General features: G+C 46.3%; 1 protein-coding gene across 2 annotated transcripts in view; it reads right to left on the minus strand.

Moving 5' to 3' along the window:
* Positions 1 to 27,724, minus strand: part of ATG2B (autophagy related 2B) — a 1,072,129-nt gene that overhangs the window by 228,921 nt on the left and 815,484 nt on the right. For both annotated transcript variants that reach the window (XM_086937744.1, XM_086937743.1), the window contains exon 35: positions 14,265 to 14,343. In XM_086937744.1, coding sequence (XP_086793870.1) covers positions 14,265 to 14,343 — 79 coding nt within the window. The remainder of the gene's footprint in view (positions 1 to 14,264; positions 14,344 to 27,724) is intronic.

Below are 27,724 nucleotides of genomic sequence, written 5' to 3' on the forward strand. Positions count from 1 at the left end.
AGGATCTTCAGAAAGCTGGATATAATCAACTGAGGGGTGGAATCCTCTGCTAAACAATTATTCAACCAGGGGAGGGCTTTGGAAAGAACTTTACCAGTAAATAGTTCAGGGTCAACTTTGGCCCATTTTACTGAAAAGCCATTTACCTTATCCATGCTCAAAGACTGTTGATTTAGTAAGCTGATCCTGGTGGGGTGAGGCAAAGGGATATTGATTGACAATAAAATACTATTTGGAAAATGATCGCTGGAAATATCAGAACCTGTCTTAAATTGTTGCAGTTGTCCCTTCAATATTTGGGAGCATAGAATATAGTCAATGAGACTTGACAGACCCCTGCCGTGAAATGTGGGCTTAAATTCGACGGGCAGGTCCGTAAGGTCATTAGCGTATTCTAGCTCCAGGGAGAAAAGACAGTCGTTTAAGGTATTGCCTAAATGTGAATGTGAGAAATGGGTCAAGGAGCAGCCGTATTCGTCTTGGAGACCGCAAATACCTTTCTTATAGTTGTTACACAAGGGAACATTGAAATCTCCCCCCCCACCCCCCCAAATCACATAGCAAATACAAGAAGGGTGCTTATTTTGTTGTTTCTTTGTCAAACCAGCTCTCCCACACCTTGGTACAGACCACAGCCAATGTAAATAAGAAACAGCCCGCAGGCAAAGAAAAACAAAAGCCTCAAGGGGAACAGAATAACACCTTGTCAGAAGATATCTGACAACAGACAGACAATAGTATTTAACCTCCAAGGGTTATGTGAGTCCTTGGGCTAGACAGGCCAAAGGCAACGCAATTGTCAAGCAACGCACATTCTCTACATCAGAAAAGAAGGGCTTCCAAACCTCATTCCAATTAAAAAGATGAAAAAACCCATGTATTGCATGTAAGATCAAACCAAGTGTCCAGACAGATGAACATCATAGTTCATTCCTAAAAAAAATAACCTTTTTTTTTAAAAACCTAAATGACCACCCAAATGATCACAAAATGCATAGTGTCCGTAGAGATAAACAATGCAAATTAAACAGATATGAAGATGCTATTAATATTGATCAATTATACCTAGATTTATATATCCGCATTCCACGCCTTTATAAAGATCTAAACTTTAAAACAGAATGTATTATCCTTCTTATTACATATAGCAGAATTATATCTCTCAATGTGTAAATACATATGCAATACACTTATGCAAACTCTGTATACACACATGGATAAACAACTGAAAAACGAGTCCTAAAATACCATACAATATAATAACAGGAAAGATATTGCACCCTTAATGAAACTCCTTGGGAGACTTAGCATTAAGATAATGCTGCCCGTCAAAAGTATCCTAGCAGGCTTGTACTACCTAAAATAAACCTACATGAAAAGGAGCCTTTACCATCAGCCAGCACTTATTACCAGACTTGGCCAAGAAAGCCAAGACGAATAAGATAAACCAAAAAAAAGAAAACCAGTAGTAGTAACAGTCCACAAGGCATATGAATCAAAATTCAATCTGACCGGACTCGAATATACATATTTAGTTCTATAATAACCAACGAAGCACCAGATCATATGTCACCCTATGTTCCCGTAAAAGGGCTGTTAGGTACAGAAATTAATAAATGCTTTATAGAGAAAGAGAAATATCTCCAAAAAGACAGATAACATCGACAGGATAGGAAATGTATGACTATCAGTAGTGCCCACACCAACGAATATGGAAATATCCAGAAAGTTCTTAGAAAGATCAAAAAACTAACCTTCTCTTTTGAAAAAAAACAGAAATCTTCTCAGCCATATAAGACATGGCCGTAAACAGCACTAAGGTAAATGTTCAGCCACTTCATCTCAGATAACCTCAGTAGCAGAGCTTACGGGACACCCATGTTCAAAAATTGTACATAGGAATAAATAACACCTCCAAAAACGGAGGAAACCAACACTTTGTGTATTCAAAAGATTACAAATCGGAGACCTCGAATTGATAAATGTAATGTCTCCAGGAAAAAGGGAGCACACTTCCAAGGGACAAACTCCTATGCGCAGGTATGGAACACCACACATAATAAACCCCCTCACCGGAAAGCATAACCCATAAATTATCCAATGCAAAAGCTATCCGTGCACCACTCGAATTCAATGAAAAGTGCACTCCGCTAAGGGAATAACAAGGACTGCGTTGGACAAACCAGACACCATCATTACCCTGAAGTGGAAATTAAGAGTGTATATCAAAAACCAAGTATACACTCTGCATACATGGTCTCATAATTGGCATAAGTGCAAGCTCTATACAAATTGCTGTAAATCAACAGCAATGCATACAGCATACGGAACTGCTTCGAAGAAGCACGTTAAAAGGTAAACTCCCTAACCGGAAGACACACCTGCAAATGACCTTTTGAGCATGAAGCCTAGTTTCAGAGGAAAAAGAAAAAGGAAAAGCATACCTCAGACATCCTTTACCACATAAACTGTTTTTTAAGACAGTATTAAAACAATAACATCTACTACTCGCAGGAACACTGGTGTAAGCAAAAAGGCGGACATGTCAATGCCCTAACAAGGCTAGCTCGAAAAAATATAAATTCTATATCACCTATACAGCCCAAGTATATGGACATTTAAAGAACATATAAACAGAGAAAGAGTAATTAAGACTCTGTATCACTTTCACTGAAGCGCCTTAATGCCGGCGTAGCTCCACTTACCTCTTTGGAGCCCAAGGGAGCTCCAGAGGAAGGCAGGGGGCCCAAAGATGAGATGCAGAGAGTTATTGTACTCCCTTTATCTGGGTCATCGATGCCCCGGCTCATGGAAAGACGGGGAGACACGGGGTAAAGTTGTGTAAGGCCTCCTCAACCGGCATGCCAAAGGAGCCGTGGGAAACAGATTCTTCATGAGGCAAAGTCAGAGGTAGCTGTGACTTCAAACGTCTACGTTTATCTTTAGACGTCTCTGGAGAGCAACATCCCTGAGACATCAAGGAACTTCGGCTACTGGAACGGCCCCATGAACGGACCTCCATTTTGGAAGATGAAGACCGAGGCCGTGAAATCTCCGAGGACTGTGACAGATGCACCGCCAGTAACTTCATATGGCATCCCTTGAGCGCCTTCGGCTTTGGCCTCTGGCAGGAGTCACAATCCTCGGATTTGTAGTGTTTTCCCAAACACCACATTCAAACAGAATGTGGATCTGTAGCCGACATTTGTGGAGTACAAGACCCAAAAGGCTTAACGCCTAAAGACATAAGAAAAAAGACACAATGTTCCCAACCAACAAAAACTGTGGAAGTAGGTCAGAAAAAAAGGCATGAGGAACCATCTACATGGCCCCCCTTGCAACCATTGTCAGAAACACACAGGCTCAACATCGTCTCATACACTAACACTCAGCTGATCCTCTTCCTCACCAATGAACCCAACATCAGAAGATACAACTTTCAAGAAGGAATGAAAGCCGTTGCCACCTGGATGAAGAACAGCTGCCTCAAACTCAACTCAGAAAAGACCAAAGTTCTCATCCTACGTTCCACTCCGCATGGAACGATTCATGGTAGCCCTCCAGCCTCGGGAATCCCCCCACCCTGACAGACCACGCAGAAAACTTCAGCATCATACTAGATTAATTGCTCATAATTAACCACCAGATGAATGCCTTCTCCTAGACCTGCTTCAACACCCCCCACATGCTTCGAAAGACCTTCAGATGGATCCCAACTGAATCCAGAAAAACTGTTACGCACGCATTCAGCAGCAGCAGACTGGACTACGGCAATGCTCTCTATGCTAGAATCAACAAGTAACTCCTATGCAAACTCCAGGCTGTCCAGAACGCCGCAGCCAAACTGATCCTCAACATCCCCTGTCGCAGTAACATCACCAAACACCTCCCTGTCCTCCACTAGCTTTCAGTCGACATTAGAATAACCTTCAAACTCCTCACACACGCATACAAGGCTCCACCTTCGGGGTGCCCAGGAGTGGACGCCTCACAGGGAAAGCCAGGATGGGTTCCACAGCGGTATTCGTACAAGCGCCTTGAGACCCTTGAGGGTGAGTAGTGCGCTATACAAGTATCAATTTTTTTTTACACAACACTGGATCTGCATACCTCAACAGCCTCCTCTGCTTCCATGCAGCCAAAAGACACCTCCAATCAGCCCAGCTCTCACTGGCCACCGTCCCACGTATCAGCAAGACTAGAAAAGGAGGAAAGTACTTCTCCTACCCCGCAGCCAAACCGTGGAACACTGTTATATTTCCATGTTATGCTGTATTGCATCGTACACATGTTTTACTGCTTAGAATGGTAAATCTCTATGATGCTCCAGAGATTCTAATGTGATGTCAACCCTGTGGCATTATTAGCAGTTGGTCCAGCTGTGTCTGGCAAGAAGCTGTTTAGGTTCTTTTTGTGAGAATAAATCGACTTCTGGATATTCCTTGGTGTACCTTGCTTTTATATCATAACAAATCTGGCGACGAGGGTGGGATAAGTGATTGTTCAGGTAGATTGGCAAGACCGGTTGTGAAGTTGCAAGAATTTGACTGTAAAGTAGAGTATGTCCCAGGTTGGCGCAACAGGGCTGCTGACTGCTTGTCAAGGCTTCCGGATAAGGAAGCAGTGGTTGTGGATCTTTCAACGGAAGACATTGTGGCAAGTATTGATGATGCGCTGGAGGGTTTGGATGGTGCTATTCAGAGGAAGACTTGGATTGCGGAGATGGAAGAGGATGCAACTTTGACTGGTGTTCGCAGGATGATGAAGGGTGATATCAGAAGAGAAAGTTCTGTTCCACTTGGTGTGCGACCTTATTTGAAGATCGTGGATCAATTATCTGTTACAGATGATGGGGTGTTAATGTGTCATGATAAGTTTGTACCGCCACAGGGTTTGCGTGCTAGATTAATTGGTTTAGCACATCAAGGTTGTTTGGGTCAAACAATGACCAGAAGGAGATTGAGAGAGTTTTATTGGTGGCCCTCTATGGATCAGCAGGTGAAAGAGTGGGTAGAAAAGTGTGTGGCGTGCAAGGAGTCTGAGAAAAGGTTGAGGGTTGGTATTGGATCGTCTAATGAGCCCCAGCATGTTTCTGTCGATGACAAGGTTTGTCTAGACTTTGTTGGTCCATTTTCATTTTTAAAAGAGAGTGAGAGATTTGCTGTTGTTTTGGTGGATGCCAAATCTAAATGGGTGGAGGTTGCTTTTATGAGTAGTATCACGACCAAAGCTACAATTGCCGTCTTGTCTGATATTTTTAAAAGGGAAGGATTTCCAGAGGTTTTGTTGACTGTCAATGGTACGCAATTAACCTCAACAGAAATTAGGTGTTGCTTAGATTCTGTTGGCATAAAGCATGCTTGTTGTATCTTATATAACCCACAAGGAAACAGACTTGTGGAGCGCATTAACCGTATGGTTAAAGGTACCATGCAATTAGCTTATGGTGCTGGTCTGCCTGTACTTGAGTCAGTGAGCGAAATGCTGTGGGCGTATCGCACAACAGTGAATAATGACTTGGGTGAAAGTCCATTTAGAATGATGCGGGGAAGGGAGGCTGCTGTAGAAACGAAGATGACGCGGTGTAGTGGGTTAATAAGATTTATTCATCAAAACAGACCCTACGCATCTGTGCGGTGAAGACTCCCGGTTCTAATCACAGTTGGAACCGTTGGGGTAGCAGGGACCCTGGGGAATGGAATGTGGAACGTGGGGGGGAACCAATGGGGTGAGAGGGACGACACTGGTGCTCTCGCGCAGGAGAGCAGAGAGACTCGTGATGTCACGCGCCAGTGTAGGCTCGTGACATTAACCTTAGATACAACACATCTTCCTCTCTAGAATGTTTAACAAGGGGTGATTAGTCACATACAAAATCATCTAAACGTTTGGGTTTGTGGATGATTCTACCAAACCTTCCCCTGGGACTTTGGTTTTCAGACACAACTTCAGTATCAGAATGTGGATCGCTGATGGTTCGACCAAATCTACCACTTACAACCCGATTGTCAAACGCAACTTCAGTATCAGAATGTGAGTCACCCTATATCACTCTGATCGTGCGAGAGAGCGTGCGGACTGACAATGCCACTCTGGTCTGGTGTGCTGCAATCAGTGGCCTCAGCGGTGGGAGAATGACCACTATCCTTAACACCTTCATTTCTAGTACATACATTATAGTGAATGAATGAATGAAGCAGAATTTATAACTGCGCAACTTAGCCCAGTGGGCGTCAAGGCGCCTATCTCAATATAAAGCTGAAAACACCAGATGGACAGAGACTTACTGATAGGCTTTAATGAAGCACCAGGTTTTTAGCGCCTTCCTGAAAAGATCCAATGAGGGCTGTGATTTGATCTCCAGGGGGAGTGTGTTCCATAGTTGGGGAGCTAAAATGGAAAAGGCCTTGCTCCCCCATCTGACCTTCCTAGAGCGCGGGACTACCAGTTGGTTCATATCTAGAGAGCGTAAACATCTGCTAGGAACATACCGAATGAGCAAGGATCCAAGAGCGTCAGTAGGGCCAGCCATAAGGGCACTATAAGTGAGGCACAGAAGTTTAAAAGAGACTCTGGAGGTGATAGGGAGCCAGTGGAGACTCTTCCTTGCCGTGGTAGGGGAAGAAAGCCATGGCAGGGCCAGCACAAATCGCGCCGCCGCATTCTGCACAACCTGCAAACGTTGCAAAAGCCCCTTGTTGGCCCGGGCGTAAAGTGAATTGCAATAATCAAGCCTTGAGCCAACAAGAGCAATTACAATATGCTTGCGTGCCTGTGGGGAAAGATAATGGAGGATTCTTTTAAGGGTCCTGATGATACCCCAACAGGTGGCCACAGTCCTATTAACCTGAAGCTCCATGGAGAGCAGGGTGTCGAAGATGACCCCTAGATTCCTGGCAGATTGTGTGGGAGTGGGGCAGATGCCTAAAGATGAAGGCCACCACTCACCTGACCACATGTCCTGGTCTTTACCAAATACCAGGACCTCTGTTTTGTCACCGTTCAACTTTAGGGAGTTGAGAATCATCCACTCTGCAACAAGTTGCATGCAGGACCTAAAGTTGAGGGCGGTAGTACTCACAGAGTGGGTCAGGGACACCATAATCTGCGTGTCGTCGGCGTACGACACCACCTCCATCCCCTGAGATCTTACTAGTCTCGCAAGGGGGGCCACGTAGATATTGAACAGGGTCGGACTCAATGCCGACTCCTGTGGCACCCCACATTGCAGAGACTTAACAGGGGAGAGGAAATCTCCAAGCATCACACGCTGCTCTCTCTGCTGTAAAAAAGAGTTCAGGAGACTGAGGGCAGGTCCTGTTACCCCTGCCTCCCTTAACCTAGATGTTAAAGTGGAGGGAGACAGGGTGTCGAACGCTGCTGTAAGGTCCAACAGTACTAGCACGGTGGTTTGGCCCAGATCTACTTTCCGGCGAGTGTTATCTACAACCTTAGTCAAGGCAGACTCCGTGCTGTGGAGCTTTCTAAAACCATGTTGGGACCCGTCCAAAAACCCCGAAGAATCCAAGAAGTTGGATAGATGACAGTTCAAATGAGCCTCCAACATCTTAGCAGGTGCCGGCAGAAGAGATATTGGCCTGAAGTTCTTCAAGAGACCAGGGTCCAAGGTGGGCTTTTTGAGAAGCGGTTTCACTATGGCCTTCTTCCATGCCATAGGGAAGATACCCTGTTCCATAGCTCCATTTATTATTTCCATCATAGGAGGAAGAATGCTGTCCCTACAGTCCTTTAGTACTTTCAAAGGAACAGGGTCCAGAGGAGAGGCTGATTTCATTCTGTCTAATAGAAGATTAAGACCATTTACAGTAAGCGCAGGGAAATGAGTAAGGATTTGGGAAGGATCACCAATCCGAGATTCACAATGATTAACTTGAGAGGAAACCTCGTCACTCAAGGAATTCCTCTGAGATTGAAGAGCCAAATAGATGTCATCTATTTTTTAATAGAAGAAGTCTGAGATGTTATTACATAGCTCCTGTGTGGCTATCACGGGGTCAGGTGCATGAAGAGAGCAAAGGGAGTCCACGATCTTAAAAAGCTCTTTAGATGTAGTAAGGGAGCTGGTCAGGTTGGTGAAGTAATCCTGTTTCTCCTTGATAACTCTGCTTTTATACTCTCGCAACAGGCACCTGTAGGACTCCAGATCTATTGGATCCCAAGATTTGCGCCAGCCTCTTTCCTTCCTCCTACATTTTTGTCTAAGGAGCCTCAATGTTTCAGTAAACCAAGGGGCTGTTGGTTTTTGTCGCGCCACATATCTGAGTGAGGCAGGGGCTAGCACATCCACTGCTCTAGTAATAGAGTCAGAGAGTTCCTGTGCCGCCTCATCAACCGACCAATGAGATGAAGTACTAATGTTTTGGATGGAAGGGGCCAGAGCCTCGTTAGTGATATTTCTGAGGCTTCTTTTAAAACATTTATTGGTGGTAACCGAGTTACCCTCAGTACGGGGAGTGTTTAGATACAACGGTACCGCTAAATGATCAGACCATACTATTGGCAAAGGCGTGCCAACTGTTAGTCTAGGGTCATTGGAAAATACCCCATCAAGGGTATGGCCGGCCCTATGAGTCGGACAAAGTACCCTTTGGACAAAGTCACAAGCCTCCATAGCATTAACTAGGGAGGATGTGTCTTTAGCTTCCAACTCATCTAAATGAAAATTCAGGTCGCCAAGAATGGTGAGATGCGATCTCCCAAAATATGGTTCCAAAATTCTGAAAAGCTCGGAACAAAAATTGGTTCTAGATCCAGGAGGTCTATATACAAGGATTCCAGTAAGGGAAATCGAAGGGGAACGCACAATAAAAAAATATAGAGCCTCAAAGGGATCTGAAGGAACAGATAGGGGCTTTACCGTACAAGAGAGTGTAGCCTTAAAAAGGATTGCCAGTCCACCACCTCTTCGTCGTATTCTATCCAGCCTATGAAGCGCGTATCCTTCAGGTATCGCCAGAAGGAGATCGTGACCAGAGGATTCAGTGGCCCATGTCTCGGTCAAAAGACCCAGTCCGGTTGCCTCATACTTACGAAATTATGAAAGGCTACGTTATTTTTAATAAGGGAACGAGCATTGATCAGAAAGCCATGTCTGGGTTGAGAGGATAGCTGACCATAGGGGGAGGGAGCTGATTTCCTAAAAACCTGTGTAGCAGATTTGAAAGAAATCCTGCACATAGGACATACCTGAGCCTGCCGCAGGACCTCAGGAGAGAATCGATGGTGACAGGAGAGAGCTGGGGGTCTAAAAGATAGTAGGTCACGCAAAGAATATCCCCGGTGCAAAAGAATGGAGCTATCCGAAGCCCCAGAGCCCAGTCAGTCCTGCAGCCCGTCCTCAGCACGGACGGGCGCAGACGGGCGGAACTCTGGCGTAACTCCAGCGTCAATCAGGCGTCCCCGCTGCGCGTAACCGCTGCGCGTCTGCATGACTCTCCTTTATACACGTCTAGCGTCCTTCTGACGACTAGAGCGTGTAAACTAGCTAATGACGCCAAAAAGCGGCACCATCTACTTGCAAGATGGCGCTACTGCAAGTGATTTACGCCGGGTAGCGGACCTGCCCAACAGCGGTGGTTTTCCCAAAGTTACAGTGCAGGTAAGGGCCAGGCAGAATTAAGAACAGGGCTAAATAAAACAAGAATGCAAATTAAATACAAAACTTTGAACTGTGTCCCATTTCTAGTTCGTCATAATCTACCCACAAATCTTTGCCACCACTATCAGGCTGACCTTGACTAGACCATTCTTTTCTGGCTCTATTGGGTTGACATGTCTCTTTTCCCACTGAGTGGTATTTGGCCAACCTGTTCATATGCCACACTTTGCCGTCACTTAGTCTGGCAGCGTTGTTATACAGTTTTCTGATGTGAAGGGGAGCGGTGAATCTGCTTTCTCCCTTCTTCACTTTCTTTTCTAACCGAACTATGACAAGATCTCCGATCCTGAATGAGTTATCTTTGACACCATGTTTTGTATCGTACCATTCTTTGAAACACATCTTTGCCTTCTCGATGTTGCTCCTTATGGTTTCAGGTGACCACTCCACCTGTTTGGATGTGGACATCCATCCTAAATCTCTGCTTAAGGGTTGTCTACTTCGCAAAAGAACAAATGGAGATTTGGAGGTACTGGTACAAGGAGTGATTCGGTAGGCCCAAATGAGTTTGAAAATTTCTTCTTCCCAATTAAGATTGTTGTTCCTGGATAATTGTATGTTTCCTTTTTAGAACACGGTTGAACCGTTCAACGAATCAGTTACCTTCTGGCTGATAAAGCGAGGTGGTGTGATGAGTGATGCAATTTCTTTCCAGGAACAATTCAAAGGCATCAGAGGTGAATTGAGGACCATTATCGGTCAGTACATGCTTGGGTAGTCCTTCACGTAAGAAGAGTTTGTCAAGAAATGAAATGACAACAGAGCTTTCTACACTCAATTACTGGCCATTTGGAGAAGTGATCAATGACAACCAGGATGTACTTGATTTCCCCATCATGACCTTCAATGGGACCAGTTATGTCCAGACCTATCCTTTCCCAAGGCATGCTGGGAGATGGTAAAGGAGAAAGGGGGTCGCAGGGAACCTGGGGAATAGAATGTGGAACGTGGGGGGGAACCAATGGGGTGAGAGGGACAACACTGGTGCTCTCGCGCAGGAGAGCAGAGAGACACATGCCAACACCACGGCGGGGTCTTGTTATTACATTCTGGGTCTCCTACGCAGGATTTTTCCCCTTCTGCCCACCTCCACTAAGAAAACCCTGATGCAGGCCTTAGTACTCAGCAGGATAGATTACTGTAATGCCCTTTTGTTCTCAGCAAACACCTCGGCCATTAAGAGATTACAGGTTGTACAAAACACTGCTGCTCGCCTTACAGTGGATGCACCAGCTAGAACATCTTCAGCACCTCTCCTGAATCAGCTACACTGGCTCCCTATTATAAAAAGAATACAGTTTAAAATAGGATGTATTGTTCACAAGGCCCTTAGAGGGCTAGGGCCTATGCACCTGACCCACAAATTGACCCCTTATTCTCCTATGCGCTCTCTCAGAGCTAGCTCAGAGCTACTGATTACTGTTCCTAGGATCAAAAAAGCACGTAGTAGAGCCAAAGCATTTTCCTACCAGGCCCCTATGTTTTGGAACCACCTGCCTTTACATCTATGTGCTTGTTCCAATCTGATCCTTTTTAGAAAAATGTTAAAAACATATCTTTTTTAATTATTCTCTGGTACTGCTATGATGTTTAGTCCCAAGAGCTGAGATACCCTCATGGGTGATTCAGCGATATACAAACCAATAAACAAACAAACGAACAAACAAACTTGTGATGTCATGCGCCAGTGTACGCTCGTGACATTATCCTTAGATACAACAGCTGCCACTAAGTTACTTCCTTCATGGATGCGGGAAAAACCAAGAGGGGCAGATTCACAGTGTGAGAAGTTGAATGTGAAAGACAAACGGTACATTAATGTTGGAGATTGGGTAAAAGTGAAGCCGGGTGGACATAGCAATTTTGTCAACAAGTTTAGAGGACCTTTTAAGGTGAAAACTGTGGGCAGCAATTGGGTGAGATTAACAAGTGGTCAAGTTTGGAATTTAAGGCGGGTTGCATTATATCAAAGGGGGGATTGCAAACATGAGGAGAATTTGGAAGGTAGATATGATAGGGAGCAATGTTCTCCATGGATGTTGATGAAGGATGCAGAGTTTGGCAATGAACAGGAGGTTGATTCTTCCTCCTTTGGAGAAGTAATTAGATCTGATGAACAAGGTACGCCTGCAAGGGAGGGAGATGGGTCGGATGTTTCACGTGTTTTGAGGGGTGCTAGTGAAAGAAGGTTACCTGCGTATCCGAGTGATTATGTTTCTTGACTTTCTATGTTTTATGAGCTTTAGTTCTATTTTTGCTATTATTCTATTGTTTTATTTTCTTTGTTTTACTGTAAAGGGGGAGATGTGTTATATTTCCATGTTATGCTGTATTGCATCGTACACATGTTTTACGGCTTAGAATGGTACATCTCTATGATGCTCCAGAGATTCTAATGTGATGTCACCCCTGTGGCATTATTAGCAGTTGGTCCAGCTGTGTCTGGCAAGAAGCTGTTTAGGGTCTTTCTCTGAGAATAAATTTACTTCTGGATATTTCTTGGTGTACCTTGCTTTTATTATAATAACAAACACCCTCCCCCTCCACCTCTGGCAATTTCCCACATTTGCCCCAGTTCAGGAAGGACCTTAATCCCTGGCTTTTCGGCTGACCCCAGAACTCAACGGAGCGACCACCCCTCCCCCCACCCACCCCCCAACAGTGCCTTGAGACCCTGACGGGTGTGAGTAGTTGAGCTTTACCAACTCTGAATAATTGTTTGAATGACTGTTTCTCCAGAACGGCGTTGCAGTGCAGAAAAGAAGAAAGTGGCGTTTGCTCGCCGGAAGGGACTTATATGACTCCACTGGCGTCACAACCGGCGAAAACACCATCACAGAGTCGTAAAGCGCCGACCCCCAACGGGCAGAGGGACTGCTGAAACATTTCCGGATCCAGTCTGACACCTGGGAAAAATTCAAAAGTTAAGGAATCTGCAGCTATATATCTCTATCAGATACCCTGAATTAAATAAGAGGACTCTTGCTTTGTATGGTAGGAAGGGTGGGAGAACCAGGAAGGACATGTGTGTCATGAAAATGAGGGCAAGATGAAAAGGTTGTTATAATGCAGATGGATGAACAGGGTATGTTCAGAGGAGCACCGCCAGATTTGACAAGCCATGACATTAAATGTCATTCCACACCCTGTGTGCATGAGGAAGAGGGTATGATAAGGCAATTACCTGTGAGGCTGCATAAATGTATCCGTGAGTAAGAACAGTGTCATTTTCTGCACTGTTTTCCTCTGTTCTTTGGAGTTTGATGTTCCTTTTGGATTGAAATGTGGTTACAATTCCTATGCCATGAAAAAGGGGACCATGTTTCACAATGGGAGGTGTTAGGCTGCAAGTTCTATTTTATTTTGTTATGTCTTTGCCCTATTTACAGAAGGAAGATTTGCTATACTGCTATATTTTAATTCTGTCATCTCTTTGTGTAGTGTAAATAAAGTAGGTATGTTTTACCTAGAATTGGCGATGTTGCCTGCCCACTGCTCATTTCAGAATGTATATGCATGCAAGCACTGTCATATTATAGAAGTTACTGGGTTCTGACTTTGGTAGTTGCTGCAGGGCAGGCTTGGTGGCACCACGGCCTCGCTCTCACTGTACCTGGGACATTGTCCCAAAATATACCTATTTGGTAGTCAGACTTGTTACAACAACGACCTACTTTCCTTTAGATAAAGCATGCACTGTGATGAATTTTAAGTATTAAACATTAAACTTAGCTGCCAGAAGTTCACATGGGGAACGGGGATATGTGCTGAGGGTATAAATCAAAAACCTTTGTACGAGTGCAATCTCAAAGTAAGGAAGGAAATATTGTCACATTTGAACACAAGATTTGTATGCAAGATGTAGTTAGAATTAGTACCGTCCTGAAGCTGTAGCTCAGTAAGAAGATAATAGTGTAATCTCTGAATGCAGAGATTGTTTATTTCCGGGGTTAAATAGTGATCACAGAATGGAGATGTTAGCACGTCCTCTACATTTTGAAAGCAGTGTATTTCAATGTCCTGATGCAGCTTGGAGATTATTCAATGCAAAGAAAGACGACCAATAAGGGATGGACAATAGAGACAATGTAGATACAAAGAAAATGTTTCATGAAAGCCATTCACAAAAGGATGACTGGATATCGAGAAAGGCTCTGCCCATGATGGATTCATCTAAATCTATGCCACAATCACAGAGTCGTTTTAATATGCGGTTTGCGATCCTATCTTCACACGGCTGGATTACAACCACAGACGTATTCTGCAGCACCATGTCTGGACCACACTCCGTAAGCCTCACACACGACACCAAAACTCAACACTTGGAGATCTGATTGCTACCAACACCCTTCTCCCATCCATACACTACACGTGTAGCCATCATTCACCGATTATCATGACAATGCGTAATTGTTTTGTGGAAAACCCAGGGCTGCAGGTCCTGAAACAGCATTAAAGATTGGGTACTGGGCAGAAATAATATTACAAATATATTTTAGTCTATCTGATTAAAACATTTTTTAAGCAAACTGCAGTAAAATTCCACTGTATAATGTAGTAAATATTATGTGCTAAACAATGGTACCTTCTGGGTCTGGAGTCATCAGAACTTCAACCTCGGAAGAAAGGCTACTGAAAAAGTCCTTCAGGAAGAATAAGGCATCCTAAAGTAAAAAAAAATGTAAGTTTGTATTGATGAACAAAACACTGTACAGAAAAATACTGTTTCATTTATTAGATGTAAGTAGTGATCAGCGACAAATTTATCCTATCGATTTGCTAAAATGCCATACTTTGTCATGCTCTCACGCACTGCATATGCCTTGCATTTTCTTGTAAGTACCCCTTTCGAGACAACCATTTAAAAACAGCACTGAAATGCAAGAAACAAAGTTTGTGATAGGCACTGCATTCTTTCCTTTTCCCCAGGCACCAGAATGATATTCCAGGAACTTTAATCGTAGTTTAGGAGCAAATCAAATGTGTACCTGCAAATTCAGTGACATCTAGGATTACACTGCCCCAAACATTAAGAAATGAAGGTAGAAAAGACACTGAAAAAGGAGGACGGGGCAAACGGCGGACCTTCAACTCTTCAGGCATGCTCCTCGTGGTACAGCTGCTTGCTACTAGTTCAAATAATCGCATCTGTCGCTGGGTGAGACTAGACAAGAACCTAAAATGCATGTCACAAGGGCGCCCATGCAACACCGTGTGTGACCTCATAATGCCAAATGGAACTTGTGCCACAGTGCTCGCTCAGTTCATAGGGTTGTCCCAGTGCTATGGTTTCCATCATTTAAATGTATACTGTAACAAAACAACAGGCAAGCTATCGGTGCCAAGAGCGTACACTAATAGAAATTGTGATGGATGGGCCGATTTATTCTGCCATTTAATTTGATTCTAGAATATTGATACTCATTAATACAGCCCAGAGGACGCACGAGGCTCAACAGAAAATCACAAAGACTCTCCTAAAGCATCTTTTTCCATTTTTTCTCAAACATATTTTATCGGACAAACAAGTGCATCATTGCACATTGCATGTCATCAAGTTGAATAATACTGCATGCAGAGGAATACATTTGTGCACTTGCTCAGTAATAAGCTCTTGTAAAAACGAAGCCCTTTAGTAGTGTTCCCCTCATCTGCAATGTTAACATGGCACTTGCTCCATGATTCAATACACAGACACGAGTCGCATTCAGACACAAAGACCATTGTCTGAGGCCATCTGGATTAGGTCACACTCCTTCCTACCCTTTGTTCATGTGCTTCTGCTGCTACCCTGGGGAAGTCCCCTTCTGTAGAGCTGAGAGAGACCACTTTTTGCAGTTATGAATTTCAGTGTGTCCAACTACACAAGCTAGTCCTATCAAATGTCTATAATTTGGGCACAGGTACGCCCCACAGCCTCTCTGAATATGAAGGCTAAGGATGTCCGAAAATATGCATTAAGAAAGCATATGGAATGTTGGAGGCTGTATTAATCTTGCTTGATAAAAGCAGAATATTTTAATTTATTCCCTTAAATTTTTCTAGAAAACAGGTTCCGCAGGGTTCAGCAGTCACCCTCCACCCATTCAGAAAACGGCTTCCACGGCTATTCTAATGTCGGGGTACCAAGTGATGGATGTGTTTGAGGAGGGGAAAGTGGTGAGGGCCTTCTTGACTTCTATTTGGTCCCATATGTCGAGAACGGTTTTGGGTGGGCAAGCAAGGTGCCCGATTTACATGTTGGCAGGAAGGTAACTCTGTCGCAGAGGTGTTGGAGTTCCCTCCCGGCCAACATAGTGGTCCGCCTGTCTAATTTAATTATGGTGGACCTTAATTTTGGCCACGGTGGAGGCTACTCTGTCACCCCTGTGGCTTAACTTCTTTGACGTCCCTGAGGAGTAAGAACCGTTAGAGAAATGACTAGATATCTGCCGGCTAAATTTAGATAGGCAGACATGTAGCCATTTTTTACTGTTCTTTACTGTCAGTAACAATCTGGTGGTAATGGACAGTAACACTATAATAATGCTCACCATGCTCCCCCTGCACATTTTTTCTTTACAAAAACAAAATTGTTTCAGGATTTTCTTTTTGTAAAAAAAAAAAAAAAGAAAATACTCTGTGCTGATGCAGCTGTATAGCACAGAGTAAAATGTATTGACAGGAATAGGAATGACAGAGGTTCCTGTCCATGTTTTCATAAGGGACCCCCTGCTGGGCGGACATTTATACATGAGGCGGTGGCCCATCTGTCATGAGGATGGAGGAAATTTACTCTGTCCCCATGGCGGTACGGTGGGCCTCACACCATGACTTAAATCACGCCCTAGGGCCCATAGTGGACTGCAAGATACTACTCTGTCCTTCACGGGCCACATAAAACCAGTGTTTCTCGCTCTCTCTCACCACAAAGAGATACATTGGAGGACTGCTGCCCAGTAATACTCCAGTAAATGAGGGCATGCCAGACCACCTTTGTCTTAGGGAAGCATGAGAATCTTTTTAGAGATGCAAGGTTCCGACGCTGACCCACGACCCTACACCCCCCCAGTGTAAACAAGCGTATTTTAGTCTGAAATTGGGTGACATCCAACAAGGATATATGAATTGAGAGCACCTGGAAGGGAACTCTGGGAAGGATATTCATTTTGATGACATTGATACAGCACAGTCATGACCGGCATGCCTGTGGCCATCTCCGAAGGTCCTCCACAATATTTTTGCCGGTCTCTAGCCAAATGGGCTTAGTCCATCTCTCAAAGTGAATTGTAATATTAAGGCCCTGGTATCCAATTGAAGTGGTTGCCCACTGGAGGGACATACAAGTTTGGAGGGAAAGGAGATCTGCTGAGGGATAGTTAAGCTGAAGATGTGGGCTTTCTCCTTGGTAATTACAAGCCCAATACTTGTCAAAACCCCTCTAGGGCCTCCAGTAGATATAGGAGGGATTTGGAGGGGTTAGTCAATGTGAGGGGGACATTGTCTGCGAACAACTGACTTTATGCATTCAGCTTCTGAACAGGATGCCAGTTATTATCTGTATTTGTATTATCCGTATCGCTAGAGGTTCTACCAAGAAGGCAAAGAGTAGCAGGGAGATTGGAAATCCCTGCCCACTGCCCTGGGTAGTGTGTTGGGATCAGTCCACTGTCCATTCATCCGTTTAACTGGAGGGGAATGTATGCTCTGCCAGAACGTTGTTCATCATATTAGGGTGGATGTAAATTTTATTTAACACCGCTCATAAAAAAGCCCAGCTCACTCGATTAAAAGCCATATCTAAATCAAGGGAAATAATTAGTGCTAGGACATTAAGTCTATGAGCTTTTCGACCACGTGAGCAAGGCGTGTAATATTGTAATTTCCTAGTCTATTAAGAGAAAAGCCTACTTGATCAGGATCGGTCAGAACTGGGAGAAGGGGATCTGGACATCTTTAATATTTTTGTACAGAGTTTTGCATCTATATTTAGAAGGGCAATTGGGTGAGAAGATGTACAGTTAGACAAGTCTTTGCCCAGTTTGTAAATAAGGACTTTCTCTATTTCGAACATTGTAGGGGTAAGGCTAGTAATCTGCAAGAAGGAGTTAAATAGGAAAATTAAGTGATTTTGTAAAGGAGTGGCAACAGTTTCAAAGAACTTTAATTTGAGACCATCTGTGCCTGGTCACTTTCCCATGGGCTTCGCTTTGAGTGCTTGTCGTAGTTCAACAGAACCAATAGCAGCTTCAAGCAAGAATATGAGGAGGTATAGGCAGACATTCACATTAGTTAAAATACTTTTGTATATCCTCTGAGTTCTCAGCTTCTTGACAGTAAAGCAGCTCACTTTTCCCTCTCTCGAAACACTCACTCCCTTTTTTTTAATGACATTTTTAAACCTTTTCCTGTTCAGGAAATTTTAAGGATCTCACAATCTTCATTTAATATAAATTCTCCAAGGAATCTACTCTTCGGATTAAATCAGATTTTAAGAAGAATTTTCATCTTGAAACGTCTGTCACGAACTTTCTTCTAACTCAATGTAAGTAGAAATCTTTGATAAACTGTGCAAGACTATTTTTAGCTGTTGTGTATGTTTAAAGCATCGTGAACTACATTACAAAGCACTATCTTGCTAAATCACAATTGGGGATTTGCCTGTGACCAGAACTTGTGCATTGCATCTACTGAAGTATTGTTGCGACTGAAACGTATTCTGTGCAGCGTGTAGTGTTGATCGGACATTAGTCTTTTTCGAGTATTCACTACTCGTGTGCACAGTGTGAACTTCTGATGGCAATTCTAGGAAAGTTGTACCTGATTGCAATAACTGCACAGACGGTTGTTCCAACAAATCTAACGGCCCACCTCGACTGCATCATTCGAGCGGTGACGCCATGCCAGTCGAAAGTTGTCCTCCTGCTCAGCCTTCCAGGTTCCTCACAAGGATTCTATGGCAGGACCGGAGGCTTCTGATTATGCTTTCTCATTTCTTTACTGCACAAACAGCAGCAAATGAAAGTAAAACTACAATGGTAAAAAACAACATTTCCCATGAGGCTTTGAACTTTGCCTCCAATAATAATAACCAATCACAGTAGTAACAAGCATATAAAGTATAGCGACACTAATCTGGCCTCCTCTTTCTTTGCTGCTCCGCAGTTCAGATAAGTGCTCCTTACTTTATATGCTTGTACTGTGCTATGACAGGCCTATTGTTGAAGATATCGCCTTTGGCGTGTTTAATGGTTTATTGTTGCTGATTTGGTGAATATCTACATTGTTTTCACCTTATATGCGCTGCTTGTGCCGCTAGTGCGATTTATTAGATCGACGCTGTTGTCGACTTCTTCTTTCCCTTCAGTGCTCGGATCGGGGCTTCTTGCCCGCTCCATGCCCCCTACTTAGCTCTTGGAGCGCGTGTTGCGCCCGTAGGCCCCCGCTCTTCCCCAGACATCGCTGCGATTCTCGCGGCCACCTGACTCGCGGTCCGCGATTGAGAGGGGTTTGGCCCCCCCTCGGGGAAGGAGGCGCACGTCGGAGCCCGGTGAGGCCCTGCGTGCGTCTTCGAGGTCTCGCGCGCATCAGTGTGCACGCGCAGCCCTCTGATAGTGCCTGCTTGACGCTCTGCCCCCGGCTGAAGTGGGGAATCACGCAGTTTGGCCAGGAGCCGAAGGGCTGTTTTTTGACACCGATAAGCAGCGTTTTTCACCGCAAATTGCACCGGAGCTTCCCAGCTTTAACCCCTTGCTTCCCAGTGAGTGAGGAAGCGAGGCAAATTTTTGTAATCCCTTCTCTGGACTGGAGAAGGGTTATTCCCTCCATTAGTCCTAGAATTGGACTTAATTCATTCTAAATGTAACTGGTATTTCCGGCTCCTGTGCCTGGCACTTCCCCTGATCAACGCCCTCGCCTGGGCTGGCAACTGTGCTTCCCTCTGGGGACTAGAGTGGAATTTGGAAATTCCTTGTGAATATGGCAGATACAGAGTACTGCGATGAGGAGGGTGCTGCGTGTGACTACCAGGGCAATGAGGAATATTACGAGGAGGAATCCATGGAGGATATTATCGACAAGAAGTTGGACGCTAAACTTGATAAAGCCCTTTCCTCTGCCCTGCTTCCATTAGCCAAGAAATTAGAGCTGTTAGTCCCTGGTAAGCCTCTTCCTCTTCCTGGCAAAGACCTTCCCCCCCCACCGCTCTTCCCCCGACATCGCTGCTTTTCTCGCGGCCGCCTGACTCGTGGTCCGCGATTGAGAGGGGGTTGGCCCCCCCCTCAGGGAAGGAGGCGCACGTCGGAGCCCCGTGAGGCCCTGCGTGTGTCTTCGAGGGCTCGCGCGCGTCAGTGTGCGCGTGCAGCCCTCCGATAGTGCCTGCTTGACGCTCTGCCCCCGGCTGAAGTGGGGAATCACGCAGTTCGGCCAGGTGCCAAAGGGCTGTTTTTTTACACCGATAAGCAGCGCTTTTCACCGCAAATTGCACCGGAGCTTCCCAGCGTTAACCCGTTGTTTCCCAGTGAGTGAGGAAGAGAGGCAAATTTTTGAAATCCCTTCTCTGGACTAGAGAAGGGTTATTCCCTCCATTAGTCCTAGAATTGGACTTTATTCATTCTAAATTTAACTGGTATTTTCGGCTCCTGTGCTTGGCACTTCCCCTGATCGACGCCCTCGCCTGGGCTGGCAACTGTGCTTCCCTCTGGGGACTGGCACTTCCCCTGATCGACTCCTTCGCCTGGGCTGGCAACTGTGCTTCCCTCTGGGGACTAGAGTGGAATTTGGAAATTCCTTGTGAACATGGCAGATACGGAGTACTGCGCTGAGGAGTGTGCTGCGTGTGACTACCAGGGCAATGAGGAATATTACGAGGAGGAATCCATGGAGGATATTATCGACAAGAAGTTGGACGCTAAACTTGATAAAGCCCTTTCCTCGGCCCTACTTCCATTAGCCCAAAAATTAGAGCTGTTAGTCCCTGGTAAGCCTCTTCCCCTTCCTCTGCTGATAAGGCCTTACCATCCCGTTCTCTCCCCTCCCCCACCCCAAATGATACCACTACTGACACTGGCACTGATACGGACTCCTCGGATGCTGCTCCTCGCGAGCGCACTAAGAAGCGTAAGCATGCCTCTCCTACTGTCACCCCTTCGCCCTTCTCCTTTGACCCAGCGGACATTGTACATCCTAGGTCCTCTGATTGGGTTCCCCCCCCTGCTGTGGCGGAATACCTGGAGTCTCATCTCCGTAAACATTTTGATAAAGAAGTGAGAGCACGCCTTAAGTCCGAGTGCCCCCATCCCGATTTGGCCCACAAGGTAGCCGTTACCCCAGACATTGACCCTTCCATGACCACTTTCCTGAAAAAATATAAGAAAGATCCCAAAAAAGGGATTGATTGCGCTCGCAGAGCGTGCCAAGATAAGGTCCTTGACCTTTCGGGACCGTTGGCCAAAATCCTGGAACTGGCCCTACAAGCTCAAGAGACAGGAAATGCCATCCACCCGGAAGTCCTAGCGGGTTGGGCGCAACGTGCCATCTGCATGCTGGGAAACGCCAACTGTGCTCTAGCCTCTGAGAGACGGAAGTCAGTCTTGCTCCGGATTGACCCTCAGATGGTAGAATTGGCTTCGTTGGAGCCGGGTCCTTTGGCGGAAGGGCAGTTGTTTGGGGACAACTTTGTGAAAGACATTGCTAAATTTGTTAATACCTTTGCGTATCTTGATAAGTCTCAAGCCTCATTAAAGAGGGTGTTGCACCAGGTCTCTAATAGGGCCGGGCGTGGCAGAGGACGCTCGACCGGCGGCTATTCGAATACCAGTCCTCAAAGAGGGTACGCCCCTAGTCGTGGCAGAGGGTATACACACGAACCAGACCAAGCTGGTTTCTACCCGTCAAGATCCCGCGGCTTCAGAGGCCGCTATAATCGAGGTGTCAACAGAGGTTACAAAAATTTCGACAAACCAGCCCTCTGTAAGTCAAATGTGTCCTTTGGTCCCTTTAGGGGGCAGGTTACGTCATTTTGTAATGAATTGGATGAGTCTCACTTCAGATGCTTGGGTCCTACAGACCGTCCAGGGCTACCAGATTGAGATGTTGGAATGTCCCCTTCAGCCCTTTCCCCCTCAGCCTCTCCTTTTTTCCCGTCTAGAACAGAGTTTTATCGACTCAGAGCAGGAAGAATTGTTAGCCAAAAGGGCTATTGCTGTAGGACCCTTCATTCCCGAAGGCTTTTGCAGCAACGTCTTCCTGGTACAGAAGAAAGGAGGCGGCCAGCACCTGGTTTTAAATTTAAGAGACTTCAATCCCTATGTCACTTACCGCCACTTCAATTCTATTCTATTCTATTATTCTATTAAAATTATTTATTACGCGCACTATCACCATCGGTTTCTTGGCGCTCAGTGACATATAGCGTTGATCCAGGTTGAGGGATTAATCATAGGCAGCTTGAAAGAGCAGGGTTTTTAAAAGTGTACGGAAACAGTCGTACGTTGGACAGAGACGGAGAGAGGAAGGTAGGGCGTTCCAGGTGGAGGGAGCCAGGACAGAAAAGCTCAGACCTCCGTGCTTTTTTCTTTTGAATCTTGGGACCTCAAGGAGGTTTAGTGATGCTGAGCGAAGGGCTTTGGGAGGAATGTGACGGGACAAGGTCGAAGAGATGAACCTGGGAGCTGCGTCCGATAGGGCCTTGAAGGTAGTGCATGCCAGTTTGAAAGTGCAGCGTTTGGAAACAGGGAGCCAATGCAGACTGCGGAGGAGGGGAGTGACGTGTTGGTGTTTGGGCTGGGAGAAAATCAGGCGAGCAGCCTGATTCTGCACCAGCTGAAGTCGGTGGAGGTGACATGCAGGAATTCCTGCGTACAGAATGTTGGCGTAATCAAGCCTGGAGGTGATGAGCGCAATGACAACCTGGGTCAGGGCCTCTTTAGTAAGGAACCTGCTGATCTTGCGGATCCGCCTGAGGTGGAAGAAACAGGCAGAGGTAACCGCGTTGATATGTGGTCTCATTGATAGATCTTCGGAAATGATCACCCCCAGGCTTTTGACTGAGCTCACAGGAGTGGGTGCAGTCCCCAGAGATGTAGGCCAGAAGGTGGTATTCCATGGATGATTGGGGCCGCCCACCAAGACGAGCTCGGTCTTGGTGGGGTTCAGCTTTAAGTGGCTGTGGTACATCCACTCTGCAATGGTCAGCATGGTGGACTGGAAATTGATAAGGGAGGAAGGGAGGGAGTCTATGGGAAAAATTAACTGAAGGTCGTCAGCATAATTAAAGATAGTGACCGGGGAGTTGCGGAGGGAAGCTAAGAGTGGTTGAAGATATAAATTGAAAAGGAGAGGGGATAGTGCAGAGCCCTGTGGGACACCGCAGGAGAGGGAAGTGAAAGGTGCGGAAAAGGTGGAAAGGTGGACGGACGGTGAACGCTGGTGAAGGAAAGATCTGAGCCAGTCAAGGGCCACTCCCTGAATGCCGGCATTGTGGACACGGTCGATCAAGATGGTATGATCGACCGTGTCGAATGCTGCTGAGAGATCTAATAGGACAAGGGCTTGAGAGATGTTTTTGTCAGCTCCTTTCCTAAGGGTGTCCATGACTGCTACTATGACCGCCTCGGTGGAGTGGAGGGGTCTGAAACCCGCTTGTTGAGGATCTAAGAAGGATGATTTTTCTATGAAAGAGCTCAAGCAGCGGGTAACGTAGGTCTCCAAGATCTTACCTAGGTAGGGGAGAAGGGAGATGGGTCTGTAGTTACTGAGTATTGTAGGGTCTGCATTGGGTTTCTTTAGTATTGGGAAGACTGCAGCTTGCTTGAAGGAGGATGGGACCTCCCCGGTAGCAAGGGAGTTGTTAAGTAGTGCTAGCGGGGGGCCTGGGCATGCAAGAAAGGCTCCTTTCAGGACCTGCGAAGGACAGCAATCGTTGGGGGATCCCGAGCTGACTTTATGAAGGAGTGAGGAGAACTCTTGTAAAGATATAGGTGGGAATTCAGTCAGAATACTAGTGTTTGTAGGGGGAAGAGGAGGAGGAGTAGGAGAAGCCGGGGTTGGGATATTATTTTTTATTGTTGTGATTTTTTCTATGAAATAAGAATTGAGCGAATCACATAGGGTTTGGGTCGGCTGAGGTTGGGGGGTGACTATCTGGTAGGGAGAGCTCATTTACAATTGAGAAGATATCTTTCGTTTTGTTAGTTGAATTCAAAATTTTTTGTGAAAAATATGCGTTCTTGGCTGACAGGATAGATTGTTTATAAGCTTTTAAAGTCTCAATGTAAACAAGTTTGAGCTGAGGATCGTAATGGCGACGCCAGCGGCGTTCAGTTTGCCGCAGGGCGAGTTTATCCGCTTTAAGTTGGTCCGTAAACCAACGTTGAGCGTCGTGGGGGCGCATAGCTTTAATTGTTTTAAGGGGGGCAGCTTTGTCGCTAGCCTGACGCAGCCATTCGTCAAGTTTTTCAGCCTGATTCTCTAATGAGGACAGCGGCGTGGGTGCGGTGGAAGCCAATAAATCGTGGAAATCAGGCGGATTGACCCTTTTCCAATTGCGAGCCATCTTATTCTTAATACGGGGGGGAAGACACAGGGTGTGCAGATGTAAGTGAAAGGAAATGAAGTGGTGGTCGGACCAGGAGCACGGGAAGACTGAAGGAGGTGAGATGTCGAGGTTTGATGTCCAGACTTGGTCGAGGATATGTTCTTTCAGATGGGTGGGGGTGTGAATATGTTGGGAGAGGTTCATACCTTTGAGAAGGTCAGTGAATTCCACCGATGAGTGGCTTTCGTGGACATCAGATGGCCAGTAATTGAAATCACCGATAACCACGATATTAGCGTGGTTGATTGCCAGTTGAGCGATAGCGTCGCTGAAGAGTTGGGGGAAGAGAGGCATAGGATCAGGGGGTCTATATGCGAGGACACAGATGAAAGACGATTCAGGGGAAGTGAATTTTAGTGCCAAGTGTTCTGTTTTAGGGATAGGGGTCATCATGATCTCAGAAAAGGTATGTTTAGAACGGATGATAGCCGCCACTCCGCCACCAGTCTTCCCAACAGGCCGGTTGGCGTGCATAATGTAGTATCCCGTAGGGATTGCTGCCAGGATATCGGGGGCAGAGTCTTCAGTGATCCAAGTTTCTGCCAAGAGAAGGATATCAATAGAGCTTTGATGCAGTAATTGGAAGATCTCGAGCTGATGTCGAATGAGGGAACGGGTGTTAAGGTAGTAGATTGATAGAGAGGTGGTGATCTGAGGAGCTAAGGGGGAAGGGTCAAAGAGATCGCCCAGTGCCGGAAAGTTAGATGGGACGAGGATGCCACATGCCTGAGCCGCTTTAACAGCACGGGCAGGGATGGGCCCAGAGCGATTGAGTCCCAAGAGATCGGCGGAGGAGTAAGAGAATAATTGGGCGTTACGACAGGGCCCTGGGCCTGGTCGGCCGCGGACGGGCGCAGATGGGCTTGACTTGTGCGTGACTTCGGCGCGAAGTCGGCGCTCCCGCTGCGCTCGTCCGCTGCGCTTCCTCCATGTCGTCATAAGTACCCTGCAGGTGAGGGAGCACTAGACCGCTGACCTGCAAAGGTTGCGTGCAGGGCGGAAGTGCTGTAGCGAGCAAGAAGTAGTGGCGTTCTGGGAACTGACCCTCCGCAACAAACGGCACCAAGCCGGGGCGGAACGGGGCCACGAGCGGCTGTCAACACAAGTACTACACAATTAAAATGAGTTTACAAATGCAAAGCAATTTTTAAATTAAATGAAAAAGCGTGCTTTTAAAATCAGCAGCAGCGAGTGCGAAAGCGGTAGCAGCCTCTGTCACCCACGTTAGCAGCCTTGATCGCCGCGTTAGTCGATGGGCGGAGGCAGGAGCAGGAACTAAATACAAATACCGGCTCAGCAGCACTAGACCGCTGACCTGCAAAGGTTGCGTGCAGGGCGGAAGTGCTGTAGCGAGCAAGAAGAAGTGGCGCTCTGGGAACTGACCCTCCGCAACAAACGGCACCAAGCCGGGGCGGAACGGGGCCACGAGCGGCTTTCAACACAAGTACTACACAATTAAAATGAGTTTACAAATGCAAAGCAATTTTTAAATTAAATGAAAAGGCGTGCTTTTAAAATCAGCAGCAGCGAGTGCGAAAGCGGTAGCAGCCTCTGTCACCCACGTTAGCAGCCTTGATCGCCGCGTTAGTCGATGGGCGGAGGCAGGAGCAGGAACTAAATACAAATACCGGCTCGGCAGCACTAGACCGCTGACCTGCAAAGGTTGCGTGCAGGGCAGAAGTGCTGTAGCGAGCAAGAAGAAGTGGCGCTCTGGGAACTGACCCTCCGCAACAAACGGCACCAAGCCGGGGCGGAACGGGGCCACGAGCGGCTGTCAACACAAGTACTACACAATTAAAATGAGTTTACAAATGCAAAGCAATTTTTAAATTAAATGAAAAAGCGTGCTTTTAAAATCAGCAGCAGCGAGTGCGAAAGCGGTAGCAGCCTCTGTCACCCACGTTAGCAGCCTTGATCGCCGCGTTACTTCAAGCTGGAGGGTATCCATCATTTACGAGATCTTCTGTTGGAAAACGACTGGATGGTCCGTCTAGATTTAAAAGATGCCTATCTGACAGTCCCCATCTGCCCCTCTCATAAAAAATTCTTGCAGTTCCCTTGGAAAGGGCAGTGGTACCGATACAAGGTGCTTCCCTTTGGTCTGTCCTCAGCCCCTTGGGTATTCACCAAGCTCCTCAAACCTGTGATCTCTCGCCTCCGAGAGATGGGAGTGCGTCTCATTGTTTACCTAGACAACATGCTCATTCTAGCCCAAGATCGGTCCCTTCTTCTTTCCCACTTAGAGTGGACGACGTCCCTATTGCAGAATCTGGGGTTCGTTATCAATACCAAGAAGTCGGTGATGATACCGAACCAGCAGATGGAGTTCCTAGGTTTTCTGATAGACTATGTGTCAGCTCAACTGCTCCTTCCTCTTCACAAGATCAGGTCCATCAAGAGGGAAATAGTTTCCACCTTTACCAAGGAGAAGATCTCCTTGCGTGTGCTAGCGAGGATTGTGGACCTTCTGGCTTCGTCAATCCAAGCCATTTTCCCGGGCCCCTTACATTACAGAGCCTTTTATTTACAGAGAAGTTTCACTACGATCACCTTATTCCTCTTTCCCCCGAAGCCCGAGAGGAGCTTCAGTGGTGGCTAGATCACATGTCAGCCTGGAATGGCCGAGTGATCTTTGGCGCAGCCCCAGACGTGGTAATCGAATCAGACGCCAGTCAATGGGGCTGGGGCGCTCGCTGTGGAGATTTTACCGCAGGAGGACGGTGGTCAGCGGACGAACTCACTCTTCACATAAACTGTCTGGAGTTGTTGGCAGGGTCCTTTGCCATCAGGTCTGTCTCACCGCTGAAGAGCAATTGTTGTATACTTCTTCGAATGGACAATGTCTAAGCGGTGAGATACATCAATCGGTTAGGAGGGACGAAGTCTCGTATGTTGGTCCACATTGCGAAGGAATTTTGGCACTTTTGCCTGGATCGCAAGATCTTTGTGGTGGCAGAATACCTTCGGGGAAATTCAAACAGGTGGCGGATTGGAATTCCCGGTTTCTTCGAGATTTCAGCGACTGGAGGCTTCACCCATCGCTGTTTGCTCAGATCATGACTATGCGAGGCCCTTGTCAGATAGACCTGTTTACCTCTCGCCTCAATGCCCATCTTCCCCTGTTTTACAGTTGGAGACCGGATCCAATGGCAATGGGAACGGACATGTTCCTACACCATTGGGGGCAACGGAGGAATTATGCGTTTCCCCCGTTTGCTCTGATCCCGAGAGTGGCGGCCTTGGTGCGCCGGCAGAGGGCGACAATAGTGTTGGTGACTCCGTTCTGGTCGACTCAGTCGTGGTTTCCCACACTGTTGGAGTTATCTGTGGACCTTCCCTTCCGGCTCCCAGTATTCCCGACGCTTCTGCAGGACCCAGTGGGATCTTGCCACCCCTTAATCCTGCAGAACCAGTTGACCTTGATGGTGTGGACGCTCTCCAGAGACATGAGAACCTTGCAGGCCTTTCAC

The sequence above is a fragment of the Lissotriton vulgaris genome, chromosome 9, assembly GCF_964263255.1.
Source record: "Lissotriton vulgaris chromosome 9, aLisVul1.2, whole genome shotgun sequence".
NCBI lineage: Eukaryota > Metazoa > Chordata > Amphibia > Caudata > Salamandridae > Lissotriton > Lissotriton vulgaris.